The sequence below is a fragment of the Paralichthys olivaceus genome, chromosome 2 (genome assembly GCF_024713975.1).
Source record: "Paralichthys olivaceus isolate ysfri-2021 chromosome 2, ASM2471397v2, whole genome shotgun sequence".
NCBI lineage: Eukaryota > Metazoa > Chordata > Actinopteri > Pleuronectiformes > Paralichthyidae > Paralichthys > Paralichthys olivaceus.
Window position 1 is genome coordinate 26,042,590 of NC_091094.1, and position 24,112 is coordinate 26,066,701.

Here is a 24,112-nt window from a genome sequence, read left to right on the forward strand (position 1 = left end):
TAATGTGGTTTGGACTCTTCCAGTGAGAAGATGTGTTGTCAATGTGCATGAAGAATAATGTCTGCTGTACCACGAGGAGGTCATTAAAGAGGAAGATCTCCCTTTGGTGCAGGCCCAGCTTTTGTGGTTTGTTGGGGTCGGGCACTTCAAAAAGTCTGCAGTAACACACCAGTCTCCGGTGGGGTAGGGATAGAACCTGCACACACAAGCAGCAGCAGCAGCTCTGAGTTGGTTTGCTCCGCCTCACAGAGGGATTTTTCAGGGCGATTAGCAGAGATACAACTTCAAAAATCCACAGTTTACATCGGTTTCATCAAGTCTCTGGGTATCTGACCAACAATTCCCCTCAACACCAAGATGTAGATGAAAGAAAGAGGAATACTTACACAGCCCAAACCATGATGTAAAGAGCCAATCTGTAGAGTAAGAGATACATACAAGAGTCATTCTACAGGGATTAGAGGACAGATACAGGACCTTTTAAATTCCTGATACATCAAAAAAGACATTACACCTGATGTTCAACAACAGGGGCAGGGCTGGGGGCAGGGCCAGGGGAGCTCCCAGATGTAATTGGCCCCTGAAGGGCCTGTTGAGGCTTTTTTCAAAAATAAACTGGTCACTTACTAAAAATAATGCAAATAAATATGACAATTTGATAAGAATGATTATTTATTAAGCTTTTTGGGGAGCGTCTTAGCTTAAACATGGAGCAATTTTCAAATATATTCAATGATGTGTAGCTTTGCTCAAAGCTATAGAGCTAACAGTAAACAAGGAGTGACTTACTTGTGCACCTTACTGAATCAGGAAGTGTGCATAGATGTTTGACATATAATTGGCCCCTCAGTGTAAATTGGGAAAAATCCTAAATGCACCACTGTTATAGAATAATTTGTGTTTCTAGTTTGTGTCAACCGTAGTGATCATGATACGGTCAAGGTCCCTTGTACTTTGTGTAACATGATTGGTTATTTTAAGTTAAAATACGAGTTGATTCCATAAAAATACATCAGTGGGTCAAAGAGAAGAGTGAACACCTTCAAGATTGTTGGATGAGAGACTGTTAATCTTATTTATTAATAATGAGCTCATCAGACAGCACTTCTCTTGACTGGAGTTTAGGCCAAAAGACATACCACAGTCACTAAACATGAAGGTGTCCGGCCCTGAAGTATTGATGTGTCACACAGAGACGAAGGTTCAGGTAAAGAATGTTCTTTCATTTCTTTTGCTTTTTAGAGAAAGTGCGTCAGCTTGTGCTCTCTATGACACAGTCGAGGTACTCTGGGTAATTTGGTTATGCTAGATTCAGGTTTTGAATAGAAGGGGAGATAAAAGCAGTCATACTCTACATGCAGCAGCAGCCAAAACTCAAACTCACCGGCTTTTTCCCTACAATGAGTTTTTCCACTTTTTGAACCTGAGACACATGGTCTTCATTAGTCTTGAGCTCCCGCTTGCGAATCCGCTCATATATTCCTACCAGCATCTCCCGGGGGATGTCCTCCCCGTCATCCACTCCTGAGCATGAGAGGAAAAGAGAGAGAACGGGGGAAAAAAGAGAAGGATTAATGATTAACTCACACATTTATGAGAGTTGATGAACTCCTGAATTTACTAACATACTGCAGAGCTGCACATATTTCTCACTGTACAGACAGAAATGTCCTTCAGAGCTCACAGAGGATGAGTGTTTCTCCTCCACTGAATACTGTACTTCAATTACTGACACTCCAATAGGCAGAGAAATGTGTTAGCCATGCTACAAAGCCCCTCTTAATACCCTCAAAATCTGTTCAGGGCAACTGGAAAGTGCTTCGGCTCAACAGCAAAAACTTCTTGACCATGACTTGCAAATGACCCCACCCCCCTCAGAACCTTATTACAGCAACAGGGATATTGATAAAAGCAAATGCATGTACAAAACTCAATTTGAGGTGAATATAGAGTGGGAGAGAGAACCGAGCACCTCTAAGGTTTTTAACAAAGTCCTCCAGCTTCATCTTCCTTTCAGGCTTGACGTTGGGGCTGTACATGTCCGTGTTGAGGAGGATGATGGCAAAGGCCAGGATGAAGATGGTGTCGGGGTTCCTGAACTGTCGCACCACACCAGGGTTGCAGATACAGTAGCGTTGGCTGCAAAGAGGATATTGGACACAGAAACTTTGATGTCAAACTGCAGAAATCTTTTTCATATACAATATTAATAATAATAACAAACATTTATAGCACCTTTTCAAAAAACATTTTTACAGGGTTCTTGCAATGAAGAATTAAGGAGAAGATCACACAACATTAGAGCACAAAATGTTACAGCTGAGAAAAGAGTAAAAGATAAAGATAAAATAGTAAAAAGAGTGGGTGGGAGAAAGACGACCTGTACTTTCTCATACAGTTTGTCAGATTGATCTCCTCAGGGAGATTGTTCCACAGAGTCGGAGCTCTGACAGGAAAGGCTCTGGGGAGTGTGAAATAGCGAGTTGGGCCAAACTTTAACAAATGTATAAAAGATTCATATACATTCAAATGTCAGCAGAACTGAAATCTCACAAAATGAAGGCTTGCTGTGAAATAATACTGTGTTAGATCTGACTGAGTATGAGAGAAACACATTATTAAATAAAGAAGAAGGCGTCAGACTTCCCTTCAAGACATAATGAATCAGTAAGCATCCTGTTTAGTGATTAGTTGCCTTTGTGGGCAGGTGTATCACTGTTCATATTGATATTGAGCTTTCCACTGTCTGAGCTCCAGACATTTACAATCAAATAATGCTTCATTAATTCTTAGGTCAAAAGAACAATGAGCCAGCACCAGTGAGTGTAGACAGTCGATACAGCCTGAGGCCATCCGGTAGATAGGCCATGTAATAACTTTCTGAGTCAACATAAAGTGAGCTCCTAATCATATCTGTACGGTGCTGCAGGCGAGCGCCAGATGATCAGTTATTGTTGTCTCCCTAAAGAAACATACTGAGGCAAAAAATTTCCTTGCTCAGTCCTGATCGAAGCTAATTCTCCGTGGGTATGAGATCGCAGCGCTACCAGAGGTTTGGAGAAAATAAATGAGGAACAAACAACATCCATCAGCAGCACGGGTGGGGCGGGGTTCCTCAACTTTTTCAGCTGTTGTTCTATAAATCATTTTTCTGCAATGATCTGCTTGAACAAAGTCTGGATTTTGAAACGGCTTTGCGCTGCTCGACTGATTTCTGTCTGAGAGTTGATTTTCTGGGGTCACCTCGGTTTTGGAGGATAAGGGTTCTTTTGGAAAGTTAGCTTGTGATATCCATTAATCATACACGATGTGTTGACATAAACACTTGACGTGGCATTGAACTCCATCATGATCATCCTGTCACATACTCAGCTGCTTTGTGTTGATTTAAGACCCCACTCGGGAAAGCATAACTTTACACCTCCTTTTGGGAGATGGAGCCACGTCAGGTGTTGTGTGCTTGTGTCCTCAGCTTTCAGAGGAGCTCTCACCTGTAGGCCTCGATCAGCCGCTCAACCTTCTGTGCCTCTCCCTGGACTCTGATGTGAGCCTGGAACTTCCTGAGCGCTTCGTCCAGCTCCAAAGCTGAGAAGTCCATTTCATCCACCACACAACTGGTGAAAAACACAGTCAGTAGAGGTAAGAAGATCAGTTTGGACAGGAGAATATACAATTCAGTGAGTAGGGATATGCATACAATGAATTTTAAAACTCTTTGGTTTGTTTTATGGAAAGCTCAACATTTTTCAAAATGGTAAAATACAGTAGGACAAACATTTAGAGAAGATTTTTATAACTCATCAAATTTTAAATTCATATGGAATTTCTAACTAATATGTCAACTGTAGGCTATGTATTTTTTGGGAAGGATAGTTGCGGTTCATTGGATCATGCTGTTTCTTATACACGATCTAAGTTTCATTCTTACAAGCATTCAATCATTATTGTTTTCCACTATTAGAAATATATAATTTACTCCCCTGTCCAGTCATTGTCAGTCCTGCTCAGCTTCAGAGCTGCCCCCCCAGTAAACTCCATATTCAACCTACTCAGGTCTAATGTTTTACCTGGAAGACTCACATTCAAGTGTCTTTGTTGATCTACTGTGGAAACATCCGGTTTCCACAGTCAGAGGAAGGTTAAGTGTGCATCCTGATCACAACTCACTCAGTTAGTTTAGTTTACAACCTGCTCTTGCTTTTGCATTTCTCTGTGTACAACATTTTAGCCACTTAAAGAGAGTATAGCATAAAGTATTCAAACACATTTAATTTATTATCGGCTTATAAAGTTGTTGTGGCTGACAAGTTGACAAACAGTTCCTTATTTACTCATCCAGTAGACAGTGACCATTATTAGCATTCATTTGGAGTTTATTGATAATACACTGTAAATAGCAATATATGTATGATATGGTGCTCACTTTTTTTCTTAGCTGTGTTCTAGTGTCTATTGACTCCTCAGATAAATGTCCTGCTCTGTAGTTGCTTAATGAGCCATTATTTCCATCGACCAGTCAGTCTCACAGTCTAACTTGTGCACAATGCACAGTGAATTATTGAGACATGGTTTCCTGCAATACGCTGCCTGCTGCTGGAGGAGACTGGAGAGGCTGAACCAAACAATATAGTAAGTATCTGGGTTCATCACACCAAGTGATCCCGTTTCACACAATTAGATCCATTATTCATTTACAACTGTTGATTTGTTAATGCAGAAATTTTACTTGAAATGTTGTGGGTTTTCACTGTGATATTAATGACTCTGATTGACTTAGTTAAATAAAAGAGCTGAGCAGTCCTCTTTGCTGAAGAGAGGATTGTGCCTTCCCCCTCCAGAGCCCTGATACCTTGATACCTTGCATGTCAGCATTTATAGACGTTTTCTCAAGGCACCCTTTAGATATGCCTGTCAAACTGACACTGATGGACCTTTACTGGCCTTATCCTCCACTGAATCTCAATGAGCTCAGATAAAGCTGGTCTGCTGTAAGTGTGATTCAGATAAGTCTGTCCAGTCCGAAGCATAAAATAGAGGCACTATTCAAATGAACCATGACTCACTCTTTATGACTTCCCTTTCTTATTAAAAGAAAAATCTTTATGTTTAACTGAGCTGCGATTTCCTGAGTGGGTTCTATTTCTGTTTATTTCCTGGATGTAACTTGAGTCATTATGTAGTACTCAGAAACTCAAAAGTGTGTTTGAATGATAGTAGATTGCAAACTGGCAACCCAATTTGCAACTAAATGATGATTTATAGTTACGTTCCCGGGAGGCAGAAAAAAAAGTGTGTGCTGTGGCATATGTGGCAAGTTAAATCAAAAGGCTGTTTAGAGAATCTTGATGTTTTCAGGGTGATTCATCAGCACATAAATACACATAATACAAACATGAACGGCTGCAAACTCACTCAAGGACGTCTCGGTTGAACTGTTTCTGTCTGTTACCCAGGAACTCGCCAATCATCTGCCTACTCAGGCCCTTCCTCTGAAGCAGGAAGTGGGCCACACCCACTGGAGTGTCTGGGACAAAGTTTCTCTCTATCAGATACTGGATGCCTTTTTCTGGTTTCCTGGAGAAACAGAAAAGTTGGGTGAGACAGATAGAGAGGACCAGGGAGAAACAAAAAATAGATATTGATTACACAGCTTAAATCTGTGATAAACACTTCTGCACTTCTGTACAAGGCCAAATGTGTCAGATGAGGGTCAGGATTTAGGGAAGCAGGGAGGGAGGTGGGGGGATGGAAGAGTGGGGAGGAGTGAGCTACTTTTCACTCTGGTGCTGATCACAAATGATTAAAAGGAACTTAATGGGCGGCTCTGAAAGAAACCAAATCCACAATCATCTATGATTAAACATAATGACACAGGCTCAGATGGAGATGAAGTGGGGCAGATGAGTCCCGGGCTCATTTGCACCTTAAGTAAAACAGGCCGATAGCTGTGTTTCAATCAATGTCGAAGCATATTTATCATACAGAACAAATTCATGTTGAGGTCTTCAAGAAAAAATATTCTTCAAACCACAGGTAATGGACTGGATCTAATTTACAGCACTTCCTCCATCCCTCATTGGGTATTTAATGTGTGATTGTACAACTAAGAGGCTGAAAGGTCCCAAGCTATGATTAGGACTGGATGTGTGGGGACAGTTTGGGGGACAATGGGGACAATGGATCTTGTGTAGTGGACTGTACTTACTTGTTAAAGAGGTTTAGGCCTATGCGGTAGTGCCTTTTACGGATGATGTCATTGCTAAAAGCAGGTGAGTCCCAGCTGTTGCGAGTCTCTTTGTGGTATGTCTGCTTGCTGAGAGTCTGTTCCCTCAAGCTGTCTCTGGATGAGGACTCAGAGCTACAGTTGATGGTGTCGTTGGAGTTGGACGTGCTGTTGATGCTATCATTGTCGCCGTCCGAGAAATCAGACTCTGACTTGCTTTGTCGGTTTGCGGTTCCGTTGATGGCCAGGTGAGCCTCCAGTTGTCGCGGTCGATGGCGGGAAGCGTCTTCTTCTCTGGAAGGCCCACGGGGTGGCAAACCTTTGCTGATGTTTTTGGGGCTCTGCTGGTTGCTGATGCTTCGGTCGTAAGCATTCTGTCTCTTTAAAGAGCTGCGGTCAGAGCGATCGCTCAGTTCCACCGAGCTGTCGCTGGGAGGCTCAATGGTCAGTAAGGGTAGGTGGTCCACCCGCAAACGCTGCTCTTGGCATTCCAAGGAAGGTGTACTGCGGCAACTGGTGTCAGTGTCCCCTTTCTCATCTTTATGAGCTAGAGACCAGTAATCCTGGGAGGAGTTGAGAGAGCGGTGACGCAAGTCTGATTCTGTGCTGGAGGGTCGATCCACAGACTGAGATAGAGGCAGGGGTGGTGACAGTTCCTCTTCATCAATGTAAAGGGTTACATCACTGTAGGAAGCCGTCATCTCATCCAATTTGCGGTGATCTGAGGCGCTGTGGGAGGGTTTCACCTTGCAGCTGACTTCCCTGTCCATATCCTGGTGTCCTCTCCCTGGCTCAGAGTGGCCGTCATCCCCATGCAGACTGCGACAGTTTAGAGCGTCATCTATGGACTCAGCTAGAGATTTCACCTGTCTGGAGAAGGCATCTTCTAGTTCTGTGATAGCATCTGTGAAGTCACTCTGTGTTGTGGGGGTCTTGGCCTGCACCCCCATCTCTCCGCCATGTTCTGACTGCACTAGTGCACCGATCTTGGTGCCGTCATCTGTTAGTGAGACCTGCTTTCCCTCAAAGTAGGAGCTGTGGACTTTTTCAGGTCCTTCAAAGGAAAACTGCATTCTCATATTTGATAGGACGATCCTTCTGGACATACGGTTCTCAGACATAGAGCTTCGAAGACGCTCAAAGTTTTTGTTCATCTGATACTGGCGGAAGGCTGTCTGGATGGTACGGGCTGCATGCCGAGTTATGAAACGGCCACCATATTTACGCTCTAGCATCTCCACCTGCAGGAAGAGATGGAAAGTTTGAGAAACAACTGGAAACAGATTATAACTGTATCCTATACATATTGAGCAGTGCTCTTTGGTAAAGGATGAAGCTACAGTTTTGACAGGTTTTTTCCAAGTCTATAGACTATATATATATTTGCTGCTCAGAAGACTCAGTGTGTGTATGAAATTAAAATGAACTCAGTCCACAAACAACTGAGAAATATTTAACTTGGCAACCCAGTTTGATTAATAAAATCGTAATGGTCTAAATAATGATAAAGAACTTTTCTTAAACACCAAAAACAAGATGCATTGGACAGATGTGATTATAGTTGGGCACTGTAGTGCTGCTGAACTGACACATAAAAATAATAATAGTTGGTTTTATAGTGTTATAATGTCTTTTAAAAAAGGATCACACTTACGAATCATTTACGTGTGCACACTGAACTGAAATGTCTGACAAGTAGTGATATGCCTGTATTAAGGACAGTGTCCAGAGCTGAATTACATTAGCTCCTTTTTTCAAGCCTATACCTGTAACACATTGACCCAGTTTTCCACCAATGGACTGGTGGTGTCAAAGGATTCTAATTTCCCTGCTTCATGTTAGGGCCAATGTGGCCAACGGACCTTAACTTTCCACAAGGAACATGGACCATGACAGTGAGTCTCACAGGCTGCAACCAGCCCTGTTAACAAGAGGAGCAGTGTGATTTCTCATAAATAGTTCAGAGTATTTTATCACATTTGACAATTTACTGCATTGTCATCGACCTGCACAAGAGATCTTCATGTGCTTTGCTTTATAGGGTCCTATTTTATTATTGCAGGAGTGTCATTACTTGTAAAAACCCACATGGATCAAAGTGGACCCACTAACAGTTCTGAGTAAGTGGTGCTTCGTGATCCTGATAGAAGAAAACTACACAAACTGGAGACAGCGATTTGTGCAATGACATGAATTACTCCTTTATTATAACTGGTGGAGCATTTTTATGTATTAGGGTCTGTTTGGATGGACCACGTCGTAGATCAAGGCTTATTATCCCCATTCTAACTCTGGTCCAAAATATCAGGCATGGGTAGACCTCAACTTTATCGTATAAATAACAAATATATAGATGGGCAAAAAAATTATACTTTAAAACAGGTTGTTCTGGTTTAGCTGTACTGGTCAGATACAGTTATCAAGATAGTTTTTTGTTCTGGCAACCTCACCCACTTTTGTTGATATCTGGCCAAGTAACAGGTGGTCACATACAACAAAAGCAGTTGATGTAATTATAACCATTTCAAAGTAGAAGAAAGAAGTCTGTGCAATAAAAGACCATATGCCATTTCTTAGAAGTGTTATAAACACAGAGTAGTAGTGGTTTGAAAGACTGAACAAAACAGTCTCACTGATTTTGCCTTTGTCCTATTGACTGTTGTTCTCCCACTGATGTTTTCTTTTATAGTTTTAACACCGATCTATCATCCTTTGTTCATCTAAAGATTATTTTCACTTCACTACATAGTTGTTTGATATATTTGTGAGGACATGCTTAATGATATGACACTAAATACTGCTCATTGGTCTTCCTTTCCTTGTCTACATGTATATATATATATATATATATAGCATCAGCGTGAGTCCCTTCAGTGGAATTACAGCACAGCATTTGAAGAGTCTACATGAGTTCACCAAAGCACATGGCACTGTTGGTCAGATGCTGAACAAACATAGTGTGCTTGTGTTGCTCTGGGTTGGGTTCCAACTATTGCATTTATTGTTGAATTTTATGAAGTCTATTTCTCGTAAACCACAAACAATACAGAACTAAATTCAAACTGCAGATGCTTCATTGATTGATAATTCATAAAGAGAACAGAGTTCTCATTGCTTGATAGCTTCATACGGCTACTGAGTGGTAGTAATATAGCGTGTTATCAATGTATAAAATTGAATTAAATTTAGAGCAGGATCTATCAATCTAAATAGATTATTTTGATCCCTAGGCAGCAGCTGTTATTGACGTATTATTAAGTTTATAAAGCTATTAAGACCAACATGTTAGCAAATAGTCAGTTAATTACACATCAGCAGACACAAAGCAAGATAAGTGTTCAGTGGAGTTGTGTACAATAAGTCAGTAAAATTACACCACTGAACCAAAACAGTAAAGTTTCTGCTGAGACAACCAAAACAATAAGCTAAAATAGGCTAAAATGCTGTCAGATGATAATGCATGTCCTTTATCATTACATAAATCAATGTGATTATATAGTTTCAAATCCCTCCACCCTGTATAAGTTGATCGAAGTTGTCCCTGTCTTTGTAATCCCCCCCCCCCCCCACTCACCTGCTTGTCCTGTAGGTCTGATGAGAGCTCATAGCTCTCTGACAGCGAGCGGGAGCGCTTGATTGCCTCCTCCTCTGCCTGCTTGCGGAGGATGGACTGGGAGTGCTGGAGTTTGGGTCGACGGGGCCGTGGGTGGCCGGGCAGCAAGATGTGCCCGTAGAACTGGCTGTCCAGGTGGTCGGGGCCGAGCCCGCCGCTGTGGGTCACTGGGACGCAACTGTAACCGCCACTGGGGTCCACAGAGGCGCCCACCTCGCTGCCTGGAGCATCACCTTCCACACTGTGAGACAAAGAGACACACTGGGTTAGTCCAATGAGTCACTCTCCTGAAAGCACCAATCCTTTGTTTCAGCAAGAATCACGTGACAGATAGTGAAAGTGAACTTTGATACTGCAGGCAGGCAGGTATAAATATGAGTGAGAGAATTTATAGCAGCACTCTGAGCACAGGGCGGAAAATACCTCGAATAACCTCAGCAGCACTGTGTCTTTATTAGAAAAGATTTAATGACTATGAATTAATAATGAATAGCAAATAGCTCAAATAGCCACATAAAGCTCAACAAACAATGATATCACTGAACCTGAATCAGCAGCTTGCTTTCTTGTTAAAAACAAAGCAATGCTATGTGATTGAAGCATGTGAAGCAGCACCTTGAATGTTAAGATCAACAAGGATCATTGTGTAGTCACTGGAGCACCAACCTAGACAGTTAACTGGATAAACCCGGACGGTGTTAAGCAACGACCAGCAGCAGCTACATGTCGACTGCAGATCTATTCACCTCCTCCACACCCCTCAGACTGTGGTGATCAGCTGAGATGGCTAAAATGCACACACTGCTCTGTGATATCCGGACACACGTCAGTAACAATTACTTTTTTTACTGGAAGAAAAGAACCTGATCTGACTGCTTTGTTTGAAAAAACAAGCTGTGCCTCTCCACAGACACAAGCCTCCATTTGTTGGGCCTTTCTTTTCTTTTCTACAGAAACAGATCCTGATACCACAAAAAGAAGAATACATTGAACATTATACAGAGATTTCAATTAAATGCAGAAGCCAGCTCAGCAGAGAGGAAGGCATCTATACATACTGTATATATATATATATATATATATAGTAAAGCCAGAGCTAATAGAAAACATGGAGAGCACTAGATAGTTTTGAGCCTAAATACATCTTTGTTTCCTTATACACTTCAAAACATCCAGATCTTAGTTGTCTGGGACAGGTTTAGTCAGTGCTTCCAAAATTTGAAGCAAGCAAGGTGGAGCAGCTTTTAATGCTCCCCACCAGTGGAATATGCTCCCATAATAATTGAGATTGACTCAACACAAGCCTGAGCTGAAATAGCTAAATAACCTGGGTCAAAATAACCTTGATAACTTCACCCCTGCATCCCTGGAACCCCATCCCCTGAGCCACAGTGTTTACACAGACTGAGTAGTACTCCTGCATAAAGTCACTGAAGTGCACCTTTAAAACAATGTGTTATCTAATATTGCAGTAAAGCAGTGCTGGTCCTTGATTTGCACCATTGCCCAGAAGTCCATTATCAAGGTCAAGGTTTTATATTGTTATATTCTCCTAAAAATAAATTTGCCCTTGCGTGTGAAATTCGTAAATGCTGAAATATACAAATGTCACTGCATACGAGAGGTGAGCATGCACTAAATCAAAACATTGAACCTTAAACACTGAAGCTCTATAGTTAGTATGGTGAGTGTCAGGAAGGCAAACTGTACATCGTTCATCGATCAAATTCATGTTACAGGGCACAGATCTACTGTTGCCTGCCTAACAACTGACTTGACTCAGCAGCAGAGTCGATCGGTCTGAGAGACACTTTCATGTTTAGTCACAGACTCAGGCAGCTGATTTCCTGAACTTCATCTTGAGTCGAGATGAAGTTTAGGAAATCAGCTGCCGGTCAAGATTCTTCAATGTTAAAATCTATGGTGGAAATGTCTGCTTTTTTCTTCAAGAAAAAGTACAATCAATAACATTTCATTTGGTTTGTCATAAGCTGATGGATGACGGGAAAAGGCTCAGAGCGGGGACATCCATCGAGAGACATCTATCACCACATGACCTTGTCAAATACCTAAACCTCAGTGGGACAATATGTCAAGGTTGGATAATAAAGGCTAAAGTAAAACCTCTAATAGGAAAGAGATTTGATGTCCAGGGCAGTAAACATATAATGAGTGGTGATAAATGATGCCTCACATCGTCCTGCACACACAGACTACACACTTTGTGCACACTGGATTTCAGTGAGCAACAGAGAATATTAACTACATTTTTGTTGGAGGAATCTTGAGAGCGTTACAAAGTTCTTTGAATGTTGTCATCCCCACTATGTTGTGAGAGTTGTTGTGAGAGTTGTAAGATTACAAACAGCCGTCTCCTGTTTGAAAGTTGTGTGTTTTGTCATCTTATCACCTCCTTGCTTCAGATATTTTGTCACTTTTTATACAGAAAGACAAGCCTCACCTAAATTCTACCACTGAAATAATTACTACAACTGCGACAGGTCACCTAGTTCAGGGAGGACAGTGTCCATCTGGCCTGCTCATAGATTGAGTTTGCCCCTTCTGAAGCATAATTATGGCAAGTGGAGTGATGGCAACCAATAATCGTCACTTAATGGGTGATAACATTTGAAATGGCAACAAGTGGTTCCAAACCTGAGATTTGGGGTCCCCATAAATATGAGGGGTCTTGAGATGATAAAAAGGACAGAATAGTAGAAGAATGAAAATACTGTTGTGTCACTTTTTACTAATATAGAGTTTCATGTGTTGTTATATCTTTCAAAAATATGTGATTTACACACTTTAATTAACTAGATAGTTTGACTTTCTAAGGTCAACAACAACAAAAATGTAATATCTCATCTTTAATTTACACACAAAATCAAATATTAATGTGCTGGAAATTTCTAGGCAGCTTATTGTAGCTCAAGTAATCACGACGTGACTCCAGCTCAGAACTCATGAAATTGATATTGACCTTCTGGCAAAAAAATAATAATAATGGGACCAGGCGTATTCCCCTGACCATGACCACCATCTTCCTCTCACCTTAACAAGGTAATTTTTGTGTCTAAACCAATGAGACATTAACAATACAAGAGGCAAATCGCAAAATGGCTGTGTCATTTCTGTAATCATCACGTGTAGCAGTTGAGAAAGGGTTCAAGGGATAATATTTCTCATTGGATAAAATGCCTCCTCCATCTCCGTCTGGACAGGAGACTCCATGCTCATTTATAAAACTCTCCATTGCCCTCCCCATGCATCCTCAACATATTTTTCATTCTAAAAGGGAACAAATCTAATCAGACAGAGAGTCCTTTAATTAGACTGAAGGGTGGGATGCAATATGTCTGCTCCGGCAGAGGATGTCTGATTGGAAATATCCATTTGTTTAGATGGAACTGCTTAGCGCTCGGCTCCAAGCAAGTGTAGGCAGACGCCTCTTGGAGCGCATGCTATGATAGCACTCTAGACATGTTTATGTCTTCACTTAGCTGGTTATGTTGCATTAGAGTTACTGAACAAGATGTTCCACTTTAGTTACACATTAAAGAGGCATGCAATGTCTTTAGAAATTCCAACAATAAAGACATTGAGCTCAATCACAAAGGGATATGGTGGTTGAGGACAAGCGTTGGCTTGGAAATATGAGAAGTACTTCAAATGTATGTATGTTATTATATTCAATATGTATGAACCCAATCTTCTCCCTGAGGAACAGAGGTTGACTCAACACAGCAGCCAAAGCGCTACTGATCCAATTCCCCTAAAGAATGCACACAGAGAGAGAGAGAGGGAGAGAGAGAGAGAGAGAGAGAGAGAGAGAGAGAGAGAGAGAGAGAGAGAGAGAGATGACTTTGGTCTGATCTGAGGACTAGGTTTCTACTGTCTGTGCCAAGCATTCAACAGCCTCATTAAACTTAATATCACCCCCCCACCCCCCTAAGAAAATCCTTTTTAAAATCAGAGGCAAAATGGATAAAGACAGCAGGAGGAAGATGAATGAGAGGATGCAGATATGATAACATGTCAAGGCAGAGGGAATCTCACTCGGCCAACTAAGAGTCATCCTCACATTGACAGAAACCAGGACTAAACGTATCCATTGACTTCGAGAGATGTATCTGTTTTATCTAATCTTGACACATCGGGGCCACAACGGTATCCAAAGCTTTCTCTTGAATTCCTCCATCGACAGAAGCAACAAAGCCATCAATACTGATTGACTATAAGTTGTTTGTCCATACCCTCCTGACCCAAAGCAGCATCTCCTGAAATAGCGCCACAATGGTAGCAGGCCTATATGCCAGCCGCACCGGATATGGGTCACCATGGTTAGAATAATAAACAAGCAGGGTGTATACCGACAGCACCCTACCAGACCTTTGTTGCCATGGTTACATTGATAAACATGCAGTCAAACGTATGAACAGTCAAGATGTTAAGCTACAAAAACATGGATAGAAAGGAAACAATTGGGTTTTAGATTAAAATATGTACTATTTTAAGATTACAGGATAAAGGTAGACATGGTTACAATAATGAAAATGCGGTTACAGTTGATCATGGATAACAGAAACAATAAAGACTATTGTGTTACTATCAGTAGCTTTCTGTGTTATAGTCCTGTGTTTTGTTGATCCATCGTCTTTCTTATTACGTCATCTCACTTCCTCTTTTGCTCCTCTCATAATTCCTACTGAAGCTAGAGGTCACCTTGCCATAAAACATAACTATGGGTCATAAAAAGCTGCTGCACAGACGACCTATGGGATCATTTTCTTTTAGGAGAGGGCAGTCTGCAAAAATATCCCAGACTGCTCAGCAGGAATACTAACAGAATATACTCTAGGTTTGTCCTAAGGTCTGTGACCACTTTCCCATTCACTTGACTGATTTCTATCAAACACAACTGCAAATATTAGTGACACAAAGGTTGTTAATAGATCTGTTTTACTTCAGTGTCCATCGTTTTCTCTCAGTTACAAGTTTAAGTTTCCACTTGTTTCTGGTGAAACTGACTTTTTGCAGGGTTTCAACAGAATAATGTGATCAACAGAAAAATAATGGCAACAGCTATTTCACTGCTCATTGAGAAAACCTACTTGTAGCATTAGGGGAAGATGTTTATATATAAAAGTTGAGTCTGGTGTGCTTCTCATCCTGACTAATTAAGATCCTTTAGATTGAGCCTGTTTGCCTGAATAAAAATCTATATTTGAGGGGCAAGTATTAGAAATTATATCTGTCTGAGTATGTGATGAGAATAATTAAACAATCAAAGATATTCTTTGATGAGAAGAAAACAAAGAATATTTTGATTTAAAACAATTATATTTCTATTCTAACTCTAAGGACACTTAATAAATTCATTAGAATTTGCAAAATGTGTTTGCAAAAAAAATCTGGTCTGGTATATGCAGGAGTTGTATAGCTTCTCACTAAGGCTATGCAAACACCATTTGGAGAAGGACTGTGATCGGTCAACATGGACTATTTGGGCTTCCTACAAAGTTCTGCTCGGTTTCTGATGTCTGTGGAGTTGAAGAAAATATGCAGCATTCTAAATAAAAGACTGAGTTGTCTGCTCATTTCAGTATTTAACAAATACATTGTCTCTCTGTTTCAGGGTGAATGAATGAACACAAACATTCAAACTGTACATATACAGACAAGGTGAAAAATAATGTACATTATGTATGGAATTACATGTAATGCTAATCTGTGGGTATATGTATTCCATTACAATGTAAAGTGAAAGTTACTGTGGGGAAAATAATTATAACAGGACATGTCAGGACAGGATCACTTAGGATTAATTCGTATAGTGTTGCTGTGGGACCACTGATGGGTGAAATTGCACGTTGAACTTTTAAATAAAACCCAAGCTGCGAGTATCTATGATGGGACTCCTATTAATGCCTCATGTCAAGCATAAATCCGGCTTTCAGAATCAGCGTGTCACAGTGTGCCACAATTTCATCTAATTGGAGAAACAAGGGTGAGTCTTTTTTTTAATCTACAGTCCAAATGCCAGTAGGATTATTGGACAGTAGTGAACATAGGGAAGTGTGTGAGCACTGGGAAACAGACTGCTGGATACAAATTAAAAAGAGAAGAGTCAAAATTAAAAGTAGGGCTCAACCTGCAAATCTCTGGATCACTTCTGTACTTGCAACTCAACTGTTTTGTTGTTCGAACTTGTGTGGTAAACAACCACTTCAAACTCCACAACCCTGGTTCATATCCTCAGACTTGACAAAGCTCCTGAAGTGCCACAGAAGACATTACACACTTGTTTTCACAAGCTGAATACTCCCCTTGACTAGCAAATTGACTGTGACTGTTCTTTTGAAGCTGCCTTCAAACAAAGGTGCCAAATGTGATTTTAAACTCTGGGCCTCAACGCTGTAATCAGCACATTTTTATAACAATTACACCCACATAAAAGGGTGTGCACTCTCACCTTCCCTCTTGTTATATTACAGCCACCTATTCAATTCAAAAACCCACAAAGTACTGCAGTGTCCCATGACAGTGCATAAATGATTGAATTTTAATGATGCGTTTGCAATGGAGGGTGATGCGAAGGATGATCCAGGGGGGGGGGCAGGTGAGGTGAGGACAGTTCTGGTGTCAACGACTCCCCTGGGGATGCCCCCCACCTCAGTGCACTACTGAGTGGCTCCTCAAGTGGAGCGTCTTCTCAGTGTGTCACTCCATGCTGATGAATTAATTACTTCGACTTGCACTCAGTCACACACACAGAAACACAACCTGGCTCTTCTGGTTACCTTTGTTTTGCGATGCATCCACACTGAATGTCTTGCATGTTTTTCACAACTGAGTAACTCTAGGAATCAGCGTTAAGATGCATTCACTTGCTTGGCACAAAGCAGGGGAATCAACTACTGGCTCATTAATGAAGCATTTACTGCATCACTAATGAAGCACACTTTATTTTTACAAAGTGCGCTCCTTGTGAATTTCATCAGCAGCTCTGTACCTTGGCACAAAATCCACTGCATTAAAGGCAATTTATCTAATAAGCAGTAACATCACTTTTGTTAGGCATTAGTAAATGCTTTCTCAATTGATCTCATTTGAGTCTGGCAGCAGTGCCAGAGTAAAAGGGCAAACATTAGTAAAATGAGAAACCTGCATCAATAATCCAGAGTCAAATCAGTGTATAAGTGCATGTCAAGCCACTATTAAAATTGCAGACTTCCACACAACAGCACCAGAACGCAACACACTCAGAGTTGAGCTTACCAGTCGTCTGATTCCAGCTCCAGAAAGGACTGACTCCTGTCAGAGGCACACTGCAGACACCACATGTTGCCCTCTGAGTTCCCTACACCAGACCCATCGCCGCCCTGATCTCTGTTACTCCATCCCTGGGCTAAACGTAGCTTTCACAGCCTAACCACACTGCTCGGACACCTTCTCCAACTCTGGACTTCTTTCATCCCATTGAGGAGGAGCGTTCTCAGGAAGAGGGAGGGATTCCTCCAGAGGAAACTGGGTCGTATGGCAGCAGGAGTACTGGTGTCCCACAGATCAAGAGGGTCTTAAACAGGAAGGGGCGACAAGTAAGAAGTAAAAATGGGAGGGAAAGAAAGATAGGCCGAGGGAGCAAGCTCTGGTGGATTTATTAATAGCATCATGCAAAGATGAAGCCTGGGGAAACCCCTGGATAGGATATACAATTTTAGCTGCTACGACAGAGGAGTTATGGCTGCAGTAACTTTAGCTTTACATTCATACAACTGCCTTCAGATGTCAACCCTCAGCTTCATATGGAAGACATACACAGTGTCTGAGAAGAGAGAACACCTTCAACGGTTTATAACAGTCGACGAAGAACAAGCAACAGCTGCGTGCCCAGTTGACCCGCCAAGCTGTCCTCAGAACAAACATTATAGTTAATAGGGAATGTTTGACTCACATCTCCTCCCATCTCTGTGCTGATGTTAAGCGTGATTCACACCCAACCCTCCACCCCTCCACCCCTTGCTCCTATTCCCCTGCTTCAGACCAAAAAGTGAAGGGATGAGGGGCCTATCCGTTTCCACATAATGACATCATTATCCAAACAACGGGCGTGTATCAAGTGGACCAAAGATGTAATCGGCCAAAGCAACCAAGCAGCATAAAGAAATATGATAAGAGAGCTAATAGGTTTAGTTTGGGTTGAGATCCACCATGACAGTAAGGTCAGATTCAGTGCCTCAAGAAAATATATTCTCAATGACTCTACATAATGTGGAAATGATCCTAATTACAGTATATAACAAGTAAGAGGGAATAGGGAATAGGTGCAGAATGCCTCTCTTATAGGCCATTACAGAGCTTAATACCAAGGAGCAAATGCCTCCCATATGGTGGAGGTTCATGTTAAGTGCAGCTGAGACAAATATGGTGAATGTGGAGTTACTCATAGCTCATTATGAAATAAAAAATAATGTTGAGCACAAGGATAGTGGACCGATCATGATTTCTTCATCCATGGCCCAAACCTAGAAATAGTACGCCAAGGTCCTGATCTAATAAAATCGGAGTTTCATGAAAGTGGACACTAATTTAAACATTAAGTCAACCTCATTGTTTCCTTTGGCATCAATCATGACTTTGAAGCTCAACATAAAGCTGCAGCAGTTAACACAGACGGAACACACGATACATCTGTTTGAATGCAGAGAGGCGGCTGCTTCTGATCAGACCTTGAGTTATTTTTGTCCTTCTCATGTCGTGACACCGAAGAGCCAGACTGTACCGACTGTAGTTATCGTCGAGAGGTGATGAGACTGAATCTGAGCCAAACACTGAGCCAGGGGAACACTCACAAATCACAGTGTTGTGACAAATCTAAAATGTATGCACTGAGCTGTGATCGTCCCTTCACAATATAAATGGATTTGTAATGGACAACCTCATGTGTTGGCGCCACCAAAATGACAATGACAGATAACCAATGGAAAACTGAAGTTCACTGAGATTATGGTTATTGTGTCATTAATTACACCCCATTAAAGTCACTGTTGACAACCTGTCCAGTAAACTGAAGTTTCTTCTCAGTACGAGCTGATGTAATATTTTCACTAGTGTAGCAGTTTACACTGGTGTATGTTTAAAGAAATGTTCAACATTTCAGGAAATGCAAAAAAATGCATATTTATCTGAGTGTTAGATCTGTGTGTTGTGTCTGCTCTTATGTCTCTGTGTTAAGTGTGGAGCTGGAGCCAGGGAACCAGCCTTCTTGGCTCAAAACCTCAGAAATTAAGAAATATCTGGTTTATTGAATATGTAGAAAAGGGATTATTTACATGTTACGACTATTTCTTGATGAACAAAAGTTTCTCCATTGGCCTAGACATCAAGAATTGAAACTAATACTTCATCCATTAATTTAATCTATCTTAACTGTTTATCCATTACTTTTAGCGAACTGGTAACTTCTCCTTGTTTGCAACTAGTTTTAACATATTCTGAACACGTGGTCTTCAACTCTGTGTTTTAAATCCACGTGGGTGCATGTGATGAACATGTAACCTTTTATTAGTCTTTCTGTATAAACCCAACAAAGTGCATAAAACCACCCTGGGTAGAGGAACCCCTGATTATGAATAACTGGTGTAAGAATATAAAAGTTGTTTGTTGGTTTTTATAGTTTTTCATATCGACACAGATTTACAGTCAAAGACTCTTCTTATTAACTCACAGCATTTGGTGTAAAGTTCTGTCTATTGTGTCGTTCCATAATAAAAAAAAAATCTTATTATTCAACCATTGCTGACTCTGCAGCTCATTTTCAACCAATTTGCATCAGGTTCCCCTATTGACTTTTGAGGTACGTGTGCAGAATGACAACACCTGAAGAAAGCAGATGGGGCTCTGTTCGTGACAGGAATAACTGCTTGATATATACCGGTTATATATTCTCAGAGAATGACCTCAATGCAAGTTAGATGGTTAATATGGTGGTGACACTCTCAGTTGAACACTGTTCTTTGATTCTTTTATGGCTTGTCTTAGACACACACCTGTCACAGTCTGTCTTGACTCCAAAGTGGAAACAGCAGGATCTCTCATCCTTGTGTAAATCCCTGCATCAGTTCCAGCTCCTCAGCAGGCCCTATGGAGCATGTCACAGATCTGGTCTATAACTATAACCACCTGTTCTACCCTCTGCCCCTTCTTCAGCAGTCAGGATGACGCCGTGCCACTCCCACACATTCCCTATCCCACATATTGCATGAGACCGTTTCTTATTCAGCAGGGACAAAAATAGAGTCACTGACAGACATTGCATTTTCTGGTCTGCTTGGTAAGTAAATTGACCAGTTTGTGTGAGTTGGGCCAGCTGGAGACAAATGTGTCTGCACATCCACCTCCCAGATGCGACGGTCTGTGGCTGAAAACAACAGCAGCACTGATTAGGGACACAAGGAGCTCGCTGAGTTTCACCGAGCAGAGGAAACAGGAAGCTCTGACAAATATGCTGTTAAATGGCACAAAATTGTTCATACAGCAAACCCTGCATGAGTCTACCTTATAACATTCTACCTTATAAGTAGAAACATTATATTCCCAATACCTGCTGTGCTAAGCTGAGCTATGTGCTTCCTTGTACGGCCGACAACGTCAAAGCCTCAAAGCCAAACATCAGCCACATACATATTCTACAATCATATAAAATCAATTTAACATGATGTGGCTGAGTGTAATTGATGAGAATTATAATCATTAACATGTCTATCTGGGTCTTCTGACATCTGCAGTAGCTGCTAGTAACAGCATGAGTTATTGTCCACAGAAGAAGAGCCACTGGAGTATCATGCAGCCTAACAGAGCATGGGGACATTTTATTCATTATGTCACATTGTTTGAAAAAAGAATGAATAAAGAACACGCTAAACATTCTCTCTATCTTGCAGTTCTAACCCTGGACCTCCGATTAAATGTTGGGGGCAGCTGTTACTCCGGGGTTAGAGCGGTTTTCCTCGCAGACGGAATATCGGCGGTTCGATCCCAGTCTTCCCCTTTATGCATGTACAAGATACTGAATCCCAAATTGGGTGTGAATGTATAACTGTATTGTAAAGCAGTTATCAGGCACTATATAGTATTAATACAGACCATTTACCATATACATGGACCAGTTCTGTCTTCTGCTTTATGTCCAGAACATGTGAATGTCCTGTAAATATGTAATTTAAATTCTGCATGGGAAACAGGGACTATATAGAGAAGTATTTATGGAATATGTTAAATGGCTTATTGCTAAAAAGAAAGCTGATATCAAAGATTGTACTTAATGTATACAATGAAACGCTTGACCTCAAATGATTCACCCAGGATCAAACTAAAGTTGACAAATGATAAAAATAGCCCTGTCAACTACAAATTAAATTACATATACTACTGATTTTTAAGAGCGAATATGTCTCGAGAGAAATGTAATCCGATGAAGATAATAAAGCAACAGATAAAGTCAGTTAACTGCATACATCTTCACTGGCAACACATTTCAGTTGTTTTCCTGACAATATCTGCAGGTGATAACTAAAGCATGATGAATAGGTAGGCACTTCATTACAGTTAATGAAAGATGGCAGTCGTGGTCTTGGTCTATGAGACAGAATGTGTTCACTTTTTCAATGTGTAACAAAGACCTTCCTCAATTCCTAATGTTAACAAATGTGTTGTAGTCGGCGGAAATCATGCGATACACAATTCAAACAAGTTATGGATACAAAAAAAAGAAAACATTGTCAGTGAATGTAATCCAGCCAGCAGAAATGTTTCCAGGGAATGGTTTTAGATTAGTGTATTCGCTGTAGCTGGAAATACAAGGCTGTACTTGACCTGATTTCATTCACAATCCATTTCATCTTAATTATGAGCTAGAACTGAACGTACACAAACACACATGCAATTAAACTACAATTTAGAGCCAGTAACAGAGTCAAAAGTGCTGTTTTCCATTACTCTACACAGACTTGGCCTGAAGACGGTGTAGCGTGTTTTCACAAGTGTACTGGGCAAAGCCACAACATGCCAGTACATTTATAATTATCTCCTGAGTCAGCATCATGTCCTGTTTACAGTCACTGGGGAATATGTTCATTCTGACAAAGATCGAGACAGTGTCTGCCCTCGTGCTCTGAACGAGTTCCAACCATCATCCACACCCCAAACGGAGTGCAGTGGCCCAGTGGGCTGATTGTGTCTCTGCTGTAAAGCTGTTGACTTCAGCCCTGTAATCCCAGAACCCACCCACATGTGGCCTTCAGAGGGAGGTGACGACCCTGCGCTCTCAGCCTTGAGCCTCCAACAGAGAAAATAGAGAGCAGAGGCATCCATAGGCTTGTGCACCCATTAGGAGCAATCATACATATGCATTATATGAATCCAACCAGCTGCACAGGTCAGGACAGATAAAAACACAGTGCATGTTTTGTTGATGACCATATGGCATTGAATCTGTCTAATGTTTACGTTCTGCCGTGGTAGCCTCTCTGACCATGGTGCAGCATTCAGCTTATCTCTGCTAATCCTCCTACAGTAACCCTGCCTCCATCCTGTTCCTGAGCCTCCTATGAGCTCTAGTGCAGAACCAACACCATTAACCTACAGCGTTGTTGTGTATAGTAAATACCAAGCAGTCTCACGCAGAGGCTGAATATAAAAGATAGTTACATTTTATTATGACCTGGGTCTTATTTTCTAGTTTTGGTCCTTTTTTTTATCATAGTATTCACTGAATCAAAACAGCTGAAATCTGGGAACATGGTGACATCACTACAACAACCAGTCACATGGGGCAGGAAACACGAGCAGTCAGGGGATAAGACGGTAAACAACCCAAGACTTTAACCAGATTATCGTAACCTCAAGGTACAACCGAAAGTGAGCGCACATGTACTATCAGTAATAATCCCTAATTAGAAAGGAAACGACCAGGCTAAACTGTGATCAAAGTTGTACCCATGTTAACAAATGAAAGTTGTAATCATAGGTACAGCATTTCTACAGGGCTCAATAACACCTTTTCATACCAGCTAAATGAATCCCTGTTACATGATCACACAAGATTAATTATATTAGTGAAAAGCAATTAACAGTTTTTTCTAACAAAAAAACATAATTGCAAATCTGGATCGAGCTACAGTGGCCGTGAAATGTATTGAGCGATTGTCACTTCTTGTAAGTCGACAATGTCACACACATAGAAAAGCTTTAACGGAAGTATCCAAATTGAAACAAGTGACGATGTTCTCACTGACACTTCTTAAATCATTTTTCTATATATTATATTAATTCATTTTTTTATTACAAATAAGTTTAGTTTACCCATTGGTTAGTTTTAATATCTGTCTGATCGCTTGACTGGTACTTTTTTTTTACCCATCTGTCACAGTTCTCAGCAATTAACTTGTAGAGTGCGGTGTTATTATTACTGATAGGAGCGGTGGCCATAATGACTAAAATAAGATCTCAGTCAAAATAAACCATCAAGATTGGAAGTAATCCAATCAGATGAAATCTCAACCAGAAAAAAATTACTGGATGACTGACTTAAAAATCCATCATGTCATTTCCAAGTAATCTTTACATCTTTCTTGATTTTACATCCAGTATTTTTATTCTGCTGCTGGCCCAAGTTTTTATCATCATTATCATCATTTCTTCAGTGTTTGTTATTGTCAGGTCCGAATGCTGTGCAGAGAATCAGAGTGAACCCTGATGTTATTTAATGACTTGAGACAGGAAGCATGATTCAGACATCCTCCATAGATACAGAGCGTCACACAGGAAGTTCAAATAACTGAGATTTTATCCACAGAAAACTCCCAATCTGATTCCAGCATACCAAGTGATTCTAGATAACAAGCACTAAAGCACAGGCATTCTTAAACAACTCATCACCTGTTGTGTGCAGCCTGAACGAGCCTCTCCTACACGCAGGAGACACAACAGATCCTGACATGTTTAGTTTGCACTGAAAACAGATGAGAGCCTCGCAGTGACGTAGACCCCAGGCCCCGCTGGACGAGCTGCTGCCTCATCAGTATTCATAAACATTTTGTTATTCCAGGAAGACCAACACGACTGGGCGTGCTCAGACTGTGTCTTAAAATGGCTGGACACCGGAGATGTATGAGGGCGAAGACAAAACATAAAAACATTGAGGGCCATAGAAGAGATCAGGTAAAAAACTGATATAAATATAAAGGATTCAACCACACTTATTCTTTATCTATTGT

The 24,112-nt window shown here is 41.0% G+C and overlaps 1 protein-coding gene across 7 annotated transcripts in view; it reads right to left on the reverse strand.

The window, feature by feature from the left end:
• iqsec1b (IQ motif and Sec7 domain ArfGEF 1b) overlaps nt 1–24,112 on the reverse strand; it is a 192,399-nt gene that overhangs the window by 9,999 nt on the left and 158,288 nt on the right. For 6 of the 7 annotated variants that reach the window (XM_069513451.1, XM_069513460.1, XM_069513470.1 and 3 more), the window contains 8 exons: nt 9,798–10,077; nt 6,206–7,464; nt 5,413–5,574; nt 3,492–3,614; nt 1,973–2,139; nt 1,385–1,524; nt 387–416; nt 71–196 (listed from right to left, as the gene is read on the reverse strand). In XM_069513451.1, the coding sequence (XP_069369552.1) occupies nt 71–196; nt 387–416; nt 1,385–1,524; nt 1,973–2,139; nt 3,492–3,614; nt 5,413–5,574; nt 6,206–7,464; nt 9,798–10,077 (2,287 nt within the window). Of the gene's footprint in view, nt 1–70; nt 197–386; nt 417–1,384; nt 1,525–1,972; nt 2,140–3,491; nt 3,615–5,412; nt 5,575–6,205; nt 7,465–9,797; nt 10,078–17,114; nt 17,382–24,112 lie in introns of those variants that run through there. The other variant, XM_020087104.2, reaches the window with a different exon arrangement.